The sequence below is a fragment of the Sinocyclocheilus rhinocerous genome, unplaced genomic scaffold, assembly GCF_001515625.1.
Source record: "Sinocyclocheilus rhinocerous isolate Xijiao unplaced genomic scaffold, SAMN03320098_v1.1 scaffold3362, whole genome shotgun sequence".
Classification (NCBI taxonomy): Eukaryota; Metazoa; Chordata; class Actinopteri; order Cypriniformes; family Cyprinidae; genus Sinocyclocheilus; species Sinocyclocheilus rhinocerous.
In genome coordinates, this window is record NW_015631076.1 from 10,262 (window position 1) to 28,992 (window position 18,731).

Consider the following 18,731-nt stretch of genomic DNA (forward strand, 5'->3'; position numbering starts at 1 on the left):
ATGTTTTTATCAGCTGTTTGGACTCTCATTCTGACGGCACCCATTCACATACATCATTTTTTTTTACCAGTATGTTTGTTCCCTGGGAATTGAACCCACAACCTTTTGCGCTGCTAACGCAACGCTCTACCACTGAGCCACAGGAGATTTTGTACTGCTTTTGAAAGTAGTCTCTTCTGCTCACCGAGGCTCATTTATTTGATCAAAAATAAATACAGTGGAAAACAGTAATATTGTGAAATATTTTTACAAGTTAAAAGAACTGTTTTCTGTTTGAATATAATGTAAAAAGTAATTTATTGCTGTAATGCAAATCTGAATTTTCAGCATCATTACTCCAGTCTTCAGTGTCACATGATCCTTCAGAAATCATTCTAATATGCTGATTTGCTGCTCAAGAAATATTATCAGTGATAAAAACAATATTTTTGTGAAAACTTTCTGTCCTCAAACTTTTGACTGTTAGTGTAATTCAGTGATGGGACATTGTCACATATCATACCTTCAAGATTTACAGATCAAGAATCAGTTACTCACCAGAATGTGAAGAGAGCAATAACTGCTACTGTTGAAAAGAGCTGCAGCATCAGAATCGAATAAACCTGCAAGAATATGATAAGAGTAAGAGCAATATTTGTTTGCAAACATTTTGATTTGATAGTCCTCTATACTTTACATAATTAAGTTGAAATATTTCAATTGCTAACCTTTCGTATAAAAACTCGTCTAATATACATGTCATCCCAGGAAAAAGTTCCTTCACCATAGTAGTAAGCAGGATATCCTGCAAAGAGAAAATAAAACAAAAACCAGAAAATATTATATATCTGACAAAAGGCAGAATGTTAGTTCTAATGAATGAATGAATGACTGCACAGCTATACCTGCATTTGCCTCTTCATAGCTTGGAGGCATGTTTCCTTCAACAGTTTGGACTGTTGGTGCAACCTGTGAATACAAACATATTGAGAAAATATTAACCTCTTAAGACCCGAGAAAAGATTTTTAGGAAAAAAATAGTTTTTTCATGTCTTTACATTGTTTAGAGCATTAAAGAACCAAAGACTTAAACTACTTCAGTCTGTGTGCATTGAATTTATTTAATACACGAGTTTCACAATTTGAGTTGAATTACTGAAATAAACGAACTTTTCCATGACATTCTAATTTATTGAGATGCACCTGTATACAACAAGAAAGCAAGAAAGAAATATTGGATAAAATGTTTGTATAACAGCAGTGTTGCTTATAAGCTCATAGATATGATCCAATCCAGTTCAGAGATGAACAGACCTGTGCAAAATAAACCATCAGATATAGGACAGATAATTTAGATTTCATGCATGATTGCAAGATTTAAGATTGTCACTTCAATTTTGAAAATGTTTTATTTAGAGAATGAATAAAACTGGTAATGTTTTATAAGGAAGCTTGAGCTATAAATATGAGGTCACAGGGTCTCAGGAGGTTAAGGGCATGTGATATAGTGTGCTATCAATGCTGCCAAATAATGACCTGAAATAATCATTTAATTTAAATTAATACACTGAGCAAACTCTCATCTTTGGTAAACATATACAGGTGCATCTCAATAAATTAGAATGTCGTGGAAAAGTTCATTTATTTCAGTAATTCAACTCAAATTCTGAAACTTGTGTATTAAATAAATTCAGTGCACACAGACTGAAGTAGTTTAAGTCTTTTGTAAAATGTTTTATTTAGAGAATGAATAAAACTGGTAATGTTTTATAAGGAAGCTTGAGCTATAAATAGTCAGAATAATCTCCTGCCGCTGTAGAAGCAGTGTCTTCTGAGGTTTTACTACACTGCTTCTGAAATGTTGTTCTATGAACATGAAATCTTTTGCTCAGTTTTAATGCCACTAAATATAAACCCATTATTTTATATATTGATATCATATCTAATGTTAATTCACTTCTGCTACTTTGCTTACAGTGTTTGAAGAAAGTCTCCTGAATTCCATTATGTTCCATCCTATTCGAGTAATTGATAAAATGATACCTTACCTTTTTCTGTGTCATTTTATTTATTTATTTATTTATTTATTTTCCCACTGCAGTGTTGCTGGCGGATGATATGATGTGGGTTATCAGAGTCAGCAGTTGTAGTCCTTTGTGCTGGATGTGGGTCAGTCTGTGCTTCATGTGTGCTGCAGTGCAGATTTACTCCTGTCTGATATAGTGTCTATTCAGGCTAATCCCTCTTACATTCCCATCGGTCCCTCCTCCACACAGGGCTTTAGGAGTTCATTCTAGCAACGTCCCAGTGCTGGATGGCATGATGGGACTGAGCGGGAAAATACCACCTTCAACACAGAAGTTGGGCTTTCACTTGATCTACACAACCTTTTGATCAGAAAATAGTTTCGCTATATTTAGAGTCATGTAGAATAAAGAAGCACATTATGATGGATGAACCCAGCCTAAAGGATAAAGGTGATGCTACATAAGTACATATGAAGATGAAATCATTTGAGAAGATAATGTGTGCAGTTGGTAATAAACAACAACCACACACATATTGACTATTTAGAGTGTTCTATGGGTCATTTCAGAAATGTGCCATTTTTTAAAAATGTATTTATTTATAATGTATTTAATACATGATATGTGTCAAATAATATGTATTCAATACATATTTTCATAAAAAACAGTTATGATTGAAATAGGGTTGACATAACTTAGGGAAACAAATACACTGTCATGAATTGCTCTGAGACATGAAGGCTGAGGATCCAAACACAGTGTTTATTCAGAGGGTAATCCACAATTGTGATCCAAACACAGGCTAAAGACATAAACCAGCAAAACAGTCCAAACAATAACAAGAAACACAGACAAAGAGTAGTCCAGAACAAGGGACAGAAAAAACCAAGACACAGGATAACAGGAAATAACGGCTCAGAAATGCCGTACAAAACACATGCAAGACTTCACAGTCAATGAATGAACCAGACTATAGGATGAGCAGACAGGATTAACGAGACACAGGTGAAAACAATGAGTGCTGATGAGTCTGGGCATAGGACTATGGGAAATGAACTCCCAAGACTGCGTGACAGAGGTATGAGATGCTGGTGATCCAGACATACACATCTTTTTTTTTTTTTTTTAAATATTATGAACAGTATAAAAAAAACACAAGAAAATACTATTTTTTTCCCCCATCAAAATGTAAATATTTACCAGTAAACAAAAGTTAGAAGTACAAAGTTGGAGACAAAAAAGGCATCTTCATGGAGAAATAAAATTAAGTTATCAAAGTTATTAGATTATTGTTGATGTAAAAAAAACGCCTCTAGTAATGAATAGCTGACACCAGCCATTACTATTCATTCGGTGTCGAATGTAATTTATTTTTATTAATTGATTCATTACAATTTCTGTTGGCCAAAAGAATGGTTTGGTATTTCTGTACATTTCCTTTAACCCTAAAACACAACACAATGCAATGTGTAATTATACATAAACATACAAAATATACTCAAAACACCTGTGAAAACCCATATTGGGAATTCCATCTTATTAACAAATAAATCGGTCCCTTTTTCATGGGCTTTTCTTAGAGTGCATGTTGCATTTTTACATTTTCGCCAGTTTCATCGATTGTTTTGAGTTTCATACTATGAAATTTTGCTTAAAAGCAATTATATAGACAATGTATGTGACCAAATGTGAACAATAATGAGATGTAAGCACAACAACAATGTTGTGTAGGCTATTAACAATACGATTGTATAATATTTAATTATTTAATAGCGAAGCATGTTTTGCCTGTCAGCTGGTTGTGGGTCATGTGACAGTCAGCTTTTGAAACAGTGACCTAATGGCTTTTGTAAGGCTGGTTTTGTAATGACTCTACAGTGCTAATCAGCTGTGTATTAAGAAAGTTAAAGGTTTAGAGGTTTATTTCTAGGGTGCCTGGAAGCCTCCGTGTCAGTGGTATAGTACAATTCGTGTTTATTTATATTATCGAGGGAAAAAAACATCTCAGGTAGGTATTTTTCTGTTCTGTTTTATTATATTTTTGAAAGTTCATCTTCATCAGTAGAGGGAGCTCTTGCCTTTGTTATGGTCTGGTTTCAGTCCAATAGTAATAACTTTTGCCTTGACTAGCACAGGGTTTTATTTTTCTGTTCACAAATTTCTAGTTGAAACAGGAAGTTGGGGTGAGATGTAAATTTAAAATATGTGTAGTTGTAGTAGTAGTAGAAGAAGAAGTAGTATATTATTATTATTATTACTATTACTATTATTACTATTATAAATATATAAAAATATATTTTATACATTTATATTTTAATTTCATTCATTTATTTATTGTATATATTGTTATAGTAATACATTTATATATTGTTTGAAATAATAGTAATAACTTGTTAATAACTCTAAATAACAGCCCTCAGCTTCATTTCACAGTCGCAGCACAACTGTGTAAGGTTTCAAATGTTTCAGCTCATTGACAGCATGTTGTCTCTGCATTGGGGTAAAATGTCCTCTCAAGCAGCTGATTCTCTGTGTACAGAGCCTTATGTACAAACTGGGATGTTGAGGCCAAGAATGTCTTTCATTCTGCTCATGACCTCCACAACCAGAATACATGAAAGTAATCATCAGTGGAGGATGCACAGTACAGACAGTTGTTATTTTGTAAATTGTAAGTTTGCATGTTGTGATGTGAGTTCTTTGGGTAATCTAATATTAAATCATTTGAATTGGTGGTATTGCAAGACATAGAATAGATATTACTGCAAAATAGTTGCTAGTAAATATGTCATTAGCTCATTGTTGAATTGGGTCAACTGTTATTTTCTGCAAATATTAAGCATGTATATATTTGTGAAAGTATTTTATATTTATAACAAAGAACTGTAAAAGGTATTCTGGATTTTTTTTTTTTTTGACTTTATTACAGTTTTTCACAGTTGCTACGACACTAAACCCCATTCTCTGAACCAAATTCTCAAAGGCCTCAACCCATTTGTCGAATGACATGCTATTCATTTAGAGATTTCGTTGACCTGTTGTGATTACATATTACATACATATTTAATATGTAATCACAACACATATAACAACACATTACATATATTTTATAAGTGCTAAATACAGAGTCAGAATACAGAGGAGTTTTGTGAATGTAGTTTGAAGATTTGGTTTTGTTTAATGTTGTGAGAAAATGGGTGACGTTTTCAAGAAATGTGTCTTAGCAATTGTGAAAAATTGTAAAGCTAATGACATTAGTGTTACTGTTCATGTAAATTTTAAGTGCTAAATACAGAGTCAGAATACAGAGGAGTTTTGTGAATGTAGTTTGAAGATTTGGTTTTGTGTTTAATGTTGTGAGAAAATGGGTGACGTTTTCAAGAAATGTGTCTTAGCAATTGTGAAAAATTGTAAAGCTAATGACATTAGTGTTACTGTTCATGTAAATGTAATATGGCACAGTAACCTCAAGAGGGCAGACTTACTGTATATAATTCCATATCAAACATTATTGGGTTCATGTACTATATAGCTGTAAAATCTGGAATCCTTTATTTATATACATTTGATATACTTATTCATATATATTTTTATTTCTATAAATCTTAAGGATCATGTGGTTCTGGCCTCAGTGAGAGGGAGTTGTTGCAAACATTAAGACCACATGAGAAAGTGTGTGTAATGCTAATCTTTTTTTCCCCTTCTTCTTTTAAACCAAAACTATGCAGCGCAAAGGGAAGAGGGCAAAATGCAAATGGAGTTTCTCCCTGTTCTTTCATCCCAGTCCACAGCTGTGAGAGGTTTCAAGGCATGTTTGTTTTATTTCTGTTGCCTCATCCTTATTCTACCAAGAGCAGCTTATTCTAGCATTTTATATGAAGAGGAAGTATTCACTATAACAGGCTATGTTACACTCGGTATGATCAACACTCTGTATAAACTGAATAATCTAACAATAATTATGCTAAACTGATTATTCTGTGCTACAATACTCTACTATAAATGAAAGAAGGCAGCATTGTGATTTAATATTCAATTTGTTGATTAAAAAAAACTGTATGAAAGGAAAGAAAGATTCCCATTCGCAGTTGGACCCCTGAAGCCATTATTTAAATTAAGGTGAAAATCTTGGCATATACCATACATCAGCTCCATACACATGCTGGTTCCATTTGCCTGTTGCTAGGATACCATTGTGCACCATCAGCATTCCATGTGCAAAGGAACGTGCAGTGCTCGGGATGCAATAGATATGTATATAAAATACTCAGCCCGATGCTTTGCAAAACTTGAAAGGTAATATTTTAATATCACATATTCTCCCATCTCTATGGAAAAAGATAAACATGATACATTTACCAAATATACATTTAGATACACATGAAATAAATGAATTGAATTTGTGTAGAAATGGCAAAGTCCACTTTGCTGCTAACCCACCCATCGATGCAAAAGACACTCTTTCAGAAGATTCTGCTAAGTTTAGAATGAACCATATCCATGCAGAGCTGTTGTAAATTACATTACACTCTAAATACACGTTGAGCAGTCCTTTCTTCATTTAACAACCCATCGTCCCTGGTATTGTCATGACATTACCACACGAGAATACATACTACAGTCTTATAGAGTTATAAGAAACTATCATCTATTTCAATTATAATACATGTTTTTACAACCAAGGTTTTGAGTGCCTGACATGAGCAATAAACAATATTTATAAAGGTCCACAAAGAGATATAAGAATGTGTTAAATGAAGTTATTGAATTGAAATAGCTGTTGATGCAATATGAGAAGTTTATCTGAAAGGCTGGACAATGTGTTGAACAATACAATGATAAATGCATAGCATCTGGAGTGAGAAAAATACTTATCATGTCCCATACCTTTATACCGACACTGATCTCTTAAACTGTGAGCCCAGATTAATTCTAGTTATAAAACAGCCATCACCTCATGATCTCTTCAATAGTTCATTGTAGAAAGAAAAACATATTCCATCTTCCTCTGATTTTCAATATCTTGAAAACTCCCCTGAAAAGTCAAAATGTCCAGAATATGCTCCATACGTCTGTTCTTTTGTTACGTTGGAAAAGCTCAAGTTCAGTTGTATCTTGTGGTGGAGCAAGTCTCAGGTGTTTGTGTAAGTGTTAGTCAAAAATCAGATGTTTATCCTGAATTATGCATGGCTTTTTTTTGTACAGGAAGAGCACCCTGAATCTATTTTTGACCACTTATCATCAATGTGTAGACTTGGGTAGGTCTGGTGATTGTCTCTTTCTGTTCTCAGGGGTCAATATGGAAGGCTAGGAGTTTCTCGGAGTGCTGGTTGTTGAGGGTACGGAGGTCAGGCAGCCGCAGCAGGAGTTTGGGGAAGAGTGAGCTGTCCTCTGGCCTTCGCCGAGTGATGAGAGTGCGAAGAGCGCTGATCAAATCCTCCTGGAGCTGCTCTACGGCCCCCACATCTGAGATACCTGAAAGATCTGATACAGAGCAAAATAATGAGTAAACATTTAGTGGACGTAAACATAACAGCTATGTCTCAAACTCTAGTAAGCAGCCTCGCTGTCTGTCTATACAATCAACTACCTCAGACAACTAGCTCAGTATTAAAAACATACTTCAAATATTCCTAGCATATGGTAATTCTCTCAATTACAGGGAATCCAAGGTACCTGCAGAAACCAGCACCACAGCCATGAAGAGGGCCATCTCATCGGCCTCCAGACCCATGTTCCCCAGCTTCTCACTGAACTCAAACATGGCGTCCAGAAGGCCACCCATGCCTAGCACTCGCAGGGATGCCAATGGGTAGGTCTGACCATTTAGGAATGTTAAAGTACGTTCCTTGGCATCAAACAGCGAGCAGAATCTCACCATTAGAACCTGCAATGAACCAAAGTAAGGGTTAGAGAAATAACATTAAATAAACTGTTCAAGATTTGACAATAACTCATAAGGCATTGCACTGCACATATTTTGCTTTCAGACTTTAATTACGGAGTAATAATAAATAAAAACGTGTAAACATGTAATGATATTGATCTAGAGTCTTGCACAGTCTGTACATATTCATCATAACACTGATGAATAAATATTCATCAATACACAACATTGTATGCGAAACTTAACAAAACTGCTTGGGAAATCCGATTCATGTACAAATTACTTTAAATCAAATCTTTTCAATTACTCAATTGAACCAGCTTACAGAATTGGTCTGAACTGAATCGTTCTTTGCTCAGGGTTGCATAAACAGTGATATGCTCCTATATACCAAAATGATTTATGGCAGAAGGTCGAAGGACCGTGTGATGATACACTTTTTTCATTGATTGATTATTTATTAATTGATTATTTTGAAAGAATTCAGACAGACTTTCCATCACTACATCACTGTCTTCTTGTGATAGAGACCCCATACAGCACGTGTCAAACTCCGGTCCTGTAGGGCCACTGTCCTGCAAATTGTAGCTCCAAACAGCTCCAAAACACCTGCCTGGAAGCTTCTAGTAATCCTGAAGACCTTGCTTAGCTAGTTCAGGTGTGTATATTTAGGATTGGAGCTAAACTCTGCAGGACAGTGGCTCTCCAGGAACTGAATTTGACACCCCTGTCATATAAGGTCATGGAGGAAACATTCTCAATTTGTTTGTTCAGTCTTAAGCATATGCGTCTAGTCTAGGACAGTCTGATTGACGCTTCTCACCTGAAAGGTTCCTGCCTTCAGCAGCATGACCTGATCATGTTGACTCAGGGCCTGAAACCCTGGAATGCTCTTGGCAAATTCAACCACTTCTTTAACAGCTGGAGTGAAGCACTGGGAAAAACTCTCCCAAACCTGTTGACTGGAGTGACTGGCTGGGGAGACGGGACATGCATTGAGAGGACATGCCTAGAGAAATACAGAAAGAAACCATTTTTTCTCATAAATTTGAGTTATAGAAAATAGTAACTTAAGACCTGCAACAAATCAAATGCCATCAAAATAAGAAAAAAAAAAAACCTACCAGAACTTTAGCACCAGGGCTCAGTCTCCAAGGACAAGATGTTTGAGTGGAATAATTGTTATGCTTCAATGGATAGCTTTGAGTAGGTGTAGTTCCCTGGTTGGGACGTGAGGACTGTGGGAAGTTATACTGACTGTTGTCCATAACTTGTGTTTTTGGTTTGTTGTCGTGATTGGTGACCGGGCATCTGGATCGGTGTAGACAGCTTGTTGTGGAATGGATGGAATATTCTTGGGGTGAGATGCTTGGCTGAGAGTGAGACTGGCTGTAGCCGGACTCTTGTATTGGATTATGACGGAAGGAAGAAGGATTGTTGTTACTGTTGTTGTTTTCGTTATTAATCTTTACTAACAACTTCTCCCCATTCACAAAGATATTGCGATAAGCTTGTGAGGCAGCACTGATGGCCTCTTCTGACTGGCCATCTTCAGGGCTGGAAGGAGTCTCAGTGGGTGTAGTACAGTTGATGTCCATGGAAGCTGATTCATTAAGGCTGTTCATGTAACTCTGCATTTCGTCCAGTAGGCGTTGTTTCTCGCGCTTTGGGATGCGTCCAAATCGCACAGCTGGAAGAAATGGGGGTATAAATGTTACTATATAGAATGGTGATATACCATTATCTTACAGCTTTACAATAATTCAATGTGGTATGAGAGGCTGCGCTGTATTGTGAATATAGTAACGGCTAAAAGGAATTGTTAGATGTGTAGTGGAGTAGTTTTATTGACAATAGCAAAACCTTGATTGCCTTACTGATTTATAAAATGGCCATTAAATACAAATTATTCATTAAAAACTTCCTGTAGCCCAAACAGGGGGCAGTTGTGGCCAATTGGTTAGAGAGTCGGACTTGTAACCCGAAGGTGGGTTAATCAAATCAACTAGTTGGGGGAGTGAATGTACAGTGCTCTCTTCCAGCCTCAAAACCTACGACTGAGGTGCCCTTGAGCAAAGCACCTAACCCCCAAACAGACACACAAAAAATGGGCTGCATGTGGACGGTGTGCACGGACATCAGTGCGCAGTTCTGATGACGAAAATTATGTCACATAGACAGGGATGTTTAAAAGGGAAGCATACTTTTGGCCTAAGGTTAACAGTTGTCCGTGATGGATGCTGTGCAATGGAATACAGTACATAGTAGTGAGAGGTTCTTGTTTTAGTTTACTACCTTACATTTACTCATTTGGTAGATGGTTTTACTATATGATGTACTTTAGAACAGCAGGACCGCTGTATTGACAAATCAGCATTCAGTTTTATAAAAGACATGAAATCAGATTACATCCCAGTGACCACCAAGCTTTCATATTAGGCTATGGCTCATATGCAAAGCTTCTGTTCTACCTCCCCCACATTTTTCCCATCCAATCTCCCCCTACTCTACATCTCAGAGCTATTTATAGATCCTACTACTGTATAATACACCTCCCCTTCTCTCTCGCTGTGTCTCTATCCCGTTGGGAAGTGGGTCAGTGGGTCACCCGAAGCAGAGGTGATGTCACTGAGGGAATGAGTGATGGAGTAAATGACAGCAGGTGAAATAGATACTGTCATGAGTTAAAGGCTTAGCAGGTTAAGGGTGTAAAGGGCAGAGAGGAGAAGGCATTAGAATACTTAAATGGTGAAACGTTGTAGGGCAGAGGATCATGATATGATGATAAGGAGCACCAAGTGTTGAGCAATGTGAGGTGCCTTCAGCAAGAAAGGTTAGGTTAAAACTGGTAAGATAAGCACTAATGCAAAACTAGGTCTATAGGTCTGTAATATAAAAATCATTTGAGGGCTTTTTGTGTTTAGAGGTGTCATATAGCACCATCACGTGAAGGCGTGGAGCAGTGTAACAGGAGATGTCAAGGTTTCGGGTGACAAGTGCAATGACATAATATAATGGAGGACGAATATAGCATCGATAATTCAGTAAGCGACATACAGTATTAGCTACAGTTTTTACACACAAGGACACCACAACATTACAGTACCCTGAAAAAGTTAAATCCATGAAAAGTTATTCATATATTCATAATCTTTCAAATTAATTTGAAATCTAGTGTAATTACAGTGTGAGTGGGGAGGGAGGAAAACAAGGTCAAGTACAATCATGTGACATTGAAATATGATGGTGCATATCACTTTACTTTTCCGCTTTTTAGGTCACCTAAATATGTACACTAGCCCCAGAAAATATGATTTATTATCAGCCTAGTTTACAAAGCTCCCCAGAGGCAACACTGTCCTGTATGGGCAAAGTGTGCTAGAGGACAACTCAAAAAGATATGTTAGTATGCTTATAAACTGCATTCAATTGAAATAAAAGGCTCTTAGCTTCTGGGTTACATCTACAAAGAACTTTATTAAATGGATGTTCTGCTGGATACTGCGGCGGAAGAAACCCTGAGGATAACACACGATCAGAGTGAATGTGTGTGTTTCTGTAAGTGTGTGTGTGTGCGTCTAAAACATCAGGCACATGTGAACGGTTTCAGACCGACACTAAACACATCAGTTATGCATTTTGAGGGTATTTTATGAGCAAGCAGTGTGCATTTGAGTGTGTATGTGTGTGTCCTTACCTTGCATCCCTCACATGCATGGACACCATAGTGAAATCCTGATGCAATATCCCCACATACTTTGCAAAGCAACACCATACCTCCTGCTTCTAGTAACACAAATTGGCAACAATACGTTAGCAGTGGTCGATGGTCACCGAATTTGAGACAATATCAAGAATGACTCTGATAATACTAACTGGTAAAGGTACCCGTGAACCCACTTGGTCGCCTGCCGACCATTGGGTGAGAATAGGTGTTTTGCCCTGATGATGTTACAGTCGGGGTAGCGGGGTTGACAATGGTAGCACTGCTTACTTCTGGAAATTGGAAAACCAGTTTGTTGCCCCCTGTAGAACTGACATTGCTTCCAGCTGAATGTTTTCTAAGGGTGCCGAGCTCAGTGAAAGAGACCTCCTCCGGGGAAGAGGGTTGAGAGAGTTGGGAGTTGGGAGACTGGGTCTGGTATCCACTGGATGGGCTTCCTGGGCTGGGGCTGGGGCTGGGGCTGGGGCTGGCGCTTCCTGTTGAGCCTGCATAGAGAATCACTCCTCCACCTGTGTGTGTGAAGGAAAATAATATTACATGAGGGCAAGTTGGTCTTGTTATTGTTTATATCTAGCTCAGTCATGAAACTCCAGATTGTGCAGACTGATAGATCCTTAATGGAATCTGCTAGTTATCAAATCGTTCACTACATGGCACAACCAGATTGGTCTTGTACATCAGCAGCCAATGAGATTGCTTGCTAAACATTTGCATAGTTTGGTTCAGTGTTCACTGTAAACTCACTCCTCAGAAACCCTCCACCTCCCTCAGCTCCACCTGTCTAGATCTGCTATGGGTAAATTTATGTATGCTATTTACACAGCATAGCTACATACTCACAGCAGCATGTCTGCATATGTAATGCCAGTAACAAGTCTTTGTACTAGCGGCAGCAGCAACAACAGCAGCAGCACCATAGCAGATCTAGTGTGCCAATACCAGATATACATTAACATTATCCATAAACACACTAAACTATCCTGAGAGTTGTCATAATATAAATATCTCTATTTACTAATTTATAGGCCTGTGGAGAATTTGCAGAATTGGAATGTTTTAATTTACAATTTTCTTTATATCCCCTGCACCTTACACATTTGTTTATTAAATACTGTGACTAATTTCAACCACCAATAAGAATGTATAGTCGCATCTCAGTTTTACAAATGTTGCATGTTTAAATCCAATCTACAGAATTCCACAAATTTGTCATTTAGTTCAGGCTTTTATGCAAAATGGCTAATAGCCTGTTATTTCTGATGCTTAATATCTTGGTTAAAGATGCAATGTAAAGTTTGAATCATTTAAAGGTCTACTATTAACTGAATGGGAACTTGTAATCTGTTCATAGTGGGTGTGGATGTGGTCTATACACAAACTGATCCCCCCCCCCCAGATCAGTAAGATGTTCAAAAAGCTTCCAGGCCACTAATTTCTATGTAAACTCGGAAAAGTCTCACATTTGAATCCTCTGCTATCTACACTCAGTCTGTCATCTCATCCTTCATCATGAATCACATGTTTCAGACCGCGCCAGTGGACGGCTCAAACGTGAGAAAAGACCCAGGATGAGCCAGACTGACTCACGTGTGCAAAGTGCAACGTTGGAGTATCGGATTTATTTCAAGGAGTCGGTTCAATTCAGTGATTCGATCCGTTTGAGGTGGGTCTCCAAAAAGTGTTAAAATGAATGCATGCTGAATTTCACAAGTGTGTGTTAAATACTCCTTAAGTCGCGTTGTGTCCATCGTGTAGGTACAGCTTCAAAGTTCTTTCTTACAGTGCATGCTACTACACATACTAACCTTCCCGAGCACGTTAAACAGAATGATTAAAAAGAACCGACTCAAAAGAGCAATTTGTTTGCGAATCGTAAACACGAGAACTTCCACACCCCCACCACACGCGCTGCTCGCTCCTCTGGCGGCGCGCCCGGGAATGCACTCCAGTCAAAGCTGCCAGCCACCTGACCGCCGACTCACATGCTCTCCTGACACAGTGAACGCCCTGAAAATACAAGCCTCTTTCCGCAGTCCCGTGTCTAGAACAGCCGCAGTACGAGAGAAAAAAAAAAAGTCATAAACTGCCAGCCTGCTGCTCACGTTTGAAGAGGGCTTAAAACAGTAACCAAGACGTGTTTATAATACTTGAGTCACCGGAAAGACGTGCATGCGTGAACGTGCTCACGTTTACTCGACATTATATATATATATATATATATGAAATATAGATAACTACATAACTCCCAATTTAATTCCACCCGAAATAAACACCGTTTTCACGACCATTGTGGCATTTTATGGGATTCACATACAATTTCCCTGAAGACCATTACACACAAAACCTTTCCTTGGGTGTAATGTGTCTCGCATGCATATGGGTGAAAGTGAGTGAGTTTAAGAATTAATAAATGAACGGGTTATTGAATTATTTTGTCTGAATTTGCCCTTTTGTGGAATCTGCCATGAGGGAAAACAAACCTCCCACTCGAAAGCAATAATGATAACAACTGATAGATGTAGACATGAATACTGTGTTCATTTGATATGCAAGGTAAATTTAAATAGGCTATAATCACTTTGTGAATGGATTTAAACCACAATAGTATAAACATACTTTTCTATGTAGTTGTAAAAAAAAATGTCTACAGTATGTAAAAAAATAATGTTATACAGTTTGGAAGGACATGAGAGTGATTAAAAGATGACATAATCCCTTTAAGTAAATTCCATTTTCACTGATTGGCAGGAGAGCTTTCTCAGTTGGGAGGCTTTGATTTCTTGTTTCAAGGTTTGTTCAGAGAGCTGGATGTCCTCAGATATGTGCTGTTGCTGAAAAGCCAGTCAATATCGCTATATCTTCTTGGAGACAACACACGTGCAGTATAACTTCTGCAAATTTCACAAATTAACAACTATTACTATTATCATTCCCTTTTTAATAATTAATTTGTAACATCATCCCTTAAAGGAATAATAAAGTGTTCATAACGCATCAGAATTAAGGAACACTATCAGATGTTGTACTGGGGCAATGCACATGTGTGTTTAAATACGCGAGTTACACACTTGTCACAGCTTGAGCTTTGTTTGTCAAACAATTTTCACTCAGAAATTGCAAGTAAACATTCCACATAATTACAAGTAACACGCTGAATCCAATAATCTTTCATTTACATCTTAGAAAAATACTTTTATATAGTGCATATGAGCCATTCATGACCTTAAAAGTGACATCTTCTATCACATAAAAGTGTGCTTGCTGTAAACATAGATGAGTTTAACAGAGATCATGCAGGCAGAGGAGAAAGAGCTGAGCTCAGATCTGTGCCTCTTTGACTTTGACCCACTGACCAGCCTCCCTCCCTTCAGAGGCTGGATGACACACAAGATGCCGGAACAAAAACACAAGCAAGGAGGGGGTGTGTGCCTGGGAAATCACGCGTGGCACGTGGAGTTTGAAGTTGATCCTCGTGACAGTGAAAGTGAAAGTCTGTCTGTATGAATGCCACTGTGCCCTGACATCATCGTGCCTGATGACATGGAAAACATGCAGGTGGCAAACTGAGCGCTTTCTTAGAAATCACTGCCACCAGATTCACAAAAAAACATACTGGATAGGACGTTGACAGCACAGCTGTGTTTCCAGAGATCTTGATATTTTAGATTTAAATGTTATAACATACTGATGGTTGAACCTTACAGCAAATTATAGACTGTGATAACAATATAGCCTACAAGAAATGAACAGTGTTGAAATTTAGAGCCTACTGAGTTATTGTGTTAAGTATGTATCATTATTATATTTTATGCCAAAGCTTATTATATTATCTTATATAGATTACCTTTTTATGACCTTATAATAAATAACTTGAGATTAGCCATCTAAAAACATTTTATTGTCTCATAAGGAAAGGCCATGTGATGCTTGTAAATAAAACGGGTTTATTGCCTGCTGTGCCGTATAGGCCTAGCTAAATGTTGTATTACCGACTGAGTTTCCTTTCAGGATAAATGATCGTTATCTTCTCACATGTTCATGAGCAGTTATTGACATGCACGATCGAGCACGTGTTCGAGTGAATTTAAAGGTTATAGATAATGACAATCAGTCACCGGCGCACGAGCGTGACTTGGTTAATGAATCACAGTATGAGCACAAGTAACCTGGTCGAAAAGAAAAACCTTGACTGTAGTAGCCAAGGCTGGGTTTGGATTTTACCCACCCCCCATACTGGAGACTGGTGCTAAATTGCAAACGAAACGGAACAGAATTAGGCTAGATCTTTTCTTTTTTATGATTGCAACTTAGGAACCAGTCGCTGGGCCGGAGGTCACGCCTCGAAACCAAACACGATTAATATATGATGCGTCATGATGTAGGGTCTACTGGGAAGACTGCACTGCACGTGAGTTTGTTTACGTGCAACGCGAGACCGGAGACATTTGGCAAAACATTGGTAGTCTGTTAGGCAGGCTCGCCATATAGTCAAAAAAGTATTTGTTATTAATTGCAGCGTGCGGATGCTAAAAAAGCATCGTTTTTTTTTTTGTGTAAAATTATAAACATGTCATATAATGTTATTTAATTACAAAGCTTGACAGTCAAGTTTGTATTCATTTTACATCCAACCTCAATACCAATATATTCGTGTCACCATTCTCTAAAGTTAAACAAGATATTAAAGTAAATGACAAAGTTATCTAAAATACCTAAACGGGTGAATAAAACAATACTACCTATAGCCGTGCAAATAATTTACCTACATTAATGAATGTTTATAGGCAATATATTGTTTTTAACTCACCTGGACTGCCGTCCATGGTGTCTGTTCCTGATGCTGATGAAGGAAATGCATGTATCTGAGTCGGGTCCATAATTTTCAGCGAGTTTCAAATTCCGTCCACACAGGTGAGAACTTTAAGAAGTCTGTTAGGAAATGTCTCGAGAAAGAAGCCGACACTCTAATGTCAGATGTCCTTCAGGTAAGCAGGGCAATGTGCCGTCCTCACTCTTTGAAAGATGTCCTTAAAGATTGTATCGTGTACATTACAGTAGCGCTTTCCTTCAAAAGGTCGTTCTCCAAGGCAGAGCTGCGTAACTAGTTTGAGACGTGCACAAGCATCACACAAATAAACGCCGAACACGTTTCCAGGTGTCTTAAAAATGTGACTGAGCTTTTCCCCCACTAGTCCCCCCTCCTTTCTTTGCCCTTTAAATAGTTTGTGTTATTGTTTGGCAAGAACTGTGTTCACACGCCCTCTTTCTTTCCTTCCCAGTCACGCTGCTGTAGTAGAGCTGCTGTCCCTTCCTCCTGCCTCCTCCTCCTCTCTGCTCTCAGTGGCAGATGACTGCGCGTGGACTCGTTTGCTATCGGAATGCCTGCTGCATGCGCGAGCTGCATGTGAGCTGTGCCCTACTGACACACATTTTATGCAAATGAGCACCGCTCTGATGAGGGGGAGGAGAGCCGTGGGGGGAAGCACATGTAGAGGAGGAGGAGCGCACCGTGACTGCTGTTTACTTACTTCCCTCCAAAGCTTTATTGCTCGAGATCCTCCTCTCTACAGCACGCACGACTGATAGGCTTGGAGCCATCGAGGGCTTTGCCCGTCTGAACACCACATCAAACAGCCTGAACTCATGGGGCTGTCTGTTCTCAAAGGCATCCTGAGGATCTCACGTTTTCTGACCTGCATCACACTGGTTTGGATGTAGGTCATGTGCCTAAATTAGAGACCCATATTTGATTGAACAACCTGAAAAAAAATTGGTGTATGGAGAATCCTAACTAAACATTGATGGGGTTACAAAAGCATGTTACACCATGTACCTGCCCCCCTGTGAATTTAGTTAACATTCATCTATAGGCCTACATACAGTATACATTTTACTGTATGTGGTCTTTCATAAAAGACCAACTTGTGTGATGACACATACTGTATGTGTCATCTTTGGTGCTATAAATTACCGTTTGGATTAAATATGATATAGTGGAGCCATGAAAACCATTTTTGAAACCCTGTCTGAACATTTACCAGGTTATAGATCATATATACTCTTTATACACAGCACTGTTACACACAGAACAGGTGGTTTTGTCCTGGTAAATCTTTTTTTTTTTTTTTTGTGATTGTCTCTGCGATTGCTCCAGCTGCAAAACCAACAATAATCAACGTGAATTGTACAGCAGACTGCCACATTGAACAATGCTGGCATTGTGAGTTCATGTGTATGAGAACAGTCCTTGCCATTCTCTATAACTGACAACCAGGGGTGGACTTAGTGATCTGGGGGCCTTAAGCAAATTCCAGGTATGGGGCTCCAACACACCAACTATGTGCTCTTTAACATTTGTAAACCTTATTTTGCTGTCTTTCTCTTATAATTTGTGGCTCATTTACACCATCACAACTTGTCTATAGTGTAGCTAAATTCAGTAAATAATTAATCAACCTGATGTTGTTCTAAAGCTGTATTTCCTTTTTTTTTTTATCTCATGCAACTCATCTCGCATTCTAAAGGCATACAGTAGGGTTTACCAAGGGAAAAAAAAAACGTAAATGTAAACTATATAATGTGCGGCAGTTTGCGTCAGCGCACCCAGGAAAAGCACACAAGCCAATAATTTTAAGAAATCAAGATGAATAAAATCATGACATGAAAATAGGAGGCCTATAAACCTCAAAAGTATGTGTAGGCCTATACTTTCTTCACTGAGGTGAATATCTCTGTTGTGAGACAGTAGCTGCATTCATGCCATAATTACCATAATTTCAAGATAACAACAAGATGTTCTGTATCAAAGATATTAACAACTTTTACTCTCTAATTCACTACATTTTCTACAAAGCATCTGTACTCGTTACGCCACAATATTTGTAATGAGTGTTGCAATTACACATTATGTTTTCCATGGCACATACCTTTTCTGCTGCAGTTTATTTCTTCTACAAAAGAAGTGATATCGCCAACTACAGGGCACTGAAAGTACTATATCTTGTGCATTTTGTCCTTACTCATCCAAACTCCTCAACAAGGCTACTTTCCGTGAATGCAAGTTCCTTAGCAAGTAGTTGTGAATCACAGGTGTTTTATATATGAGATGAGGACA

General features: G+C 38.0%; 2 protein-coding genes across 2 annotated transcripts in view; both read right to left on the reverse strand.

The window, feature by feature from the left end:
* Window positions 1–2,174, reverse strand: part of LOC107741574 (protein lifeguard 2-like) — a 9,392-nt gene extending 7,218 nt beyond the window's left edge. The window contains exons 1-4 of the mRNA XM_016554328.1: window positions 2,028–2,174; window positions 885–948; window positions 708–784; window positions 538–602 (exon numbers count right to left, since the gene is read on the reverse strand). Coding sequence (XP_016409814.1) covers window positions 538–602; window positions 708–784; window positions 885–948; window positions 2,028–2,042 — 221 coding nt within the window. The 5' untranslated portion in view covers window positions 2,043–2,174. The remainder of the gene's footprint in view (window positions 1–537; window positions 603–707; window positions 785–884; window positions 949–2,027) is intronic.
* Window positions 2,175–6,290: 4,116 nt separating this feature from the next.
* LOC107741575 (nuclear receptor subfamily 1 group D member 1-like) lies at window positions 6,291–17,202 on the reverse strand. Its single transcript, XM_016554329.1, has 9 exons — window positions 16,425–17,202; window positions 11,770–12,126; window positions 11,591–11,679; window positions 11,355–11,411; window positions 11,229–11,271; window positions 9,018–9,583; window positions 8,717–8,902; window positions 7,683–7,893; window positions 6,291–7,490 (listed from the first exon to the last, which is right to left on the reverse strand). Exons 1-9 carry the CDS (start codon window positions 16,492–16,494, stop codon window positions 7,294–7,296), a joined length of 1,776 nt encoding a protein of 591 aa, XP_016409815.1. The 5' UTR covers window positions 16,495–17,202; the 3' UTR covers window positions 6,291–7,293.
* Between the last annotated feature and the right edge of the window lie 1,529 nt (window positions 17,203–18,731).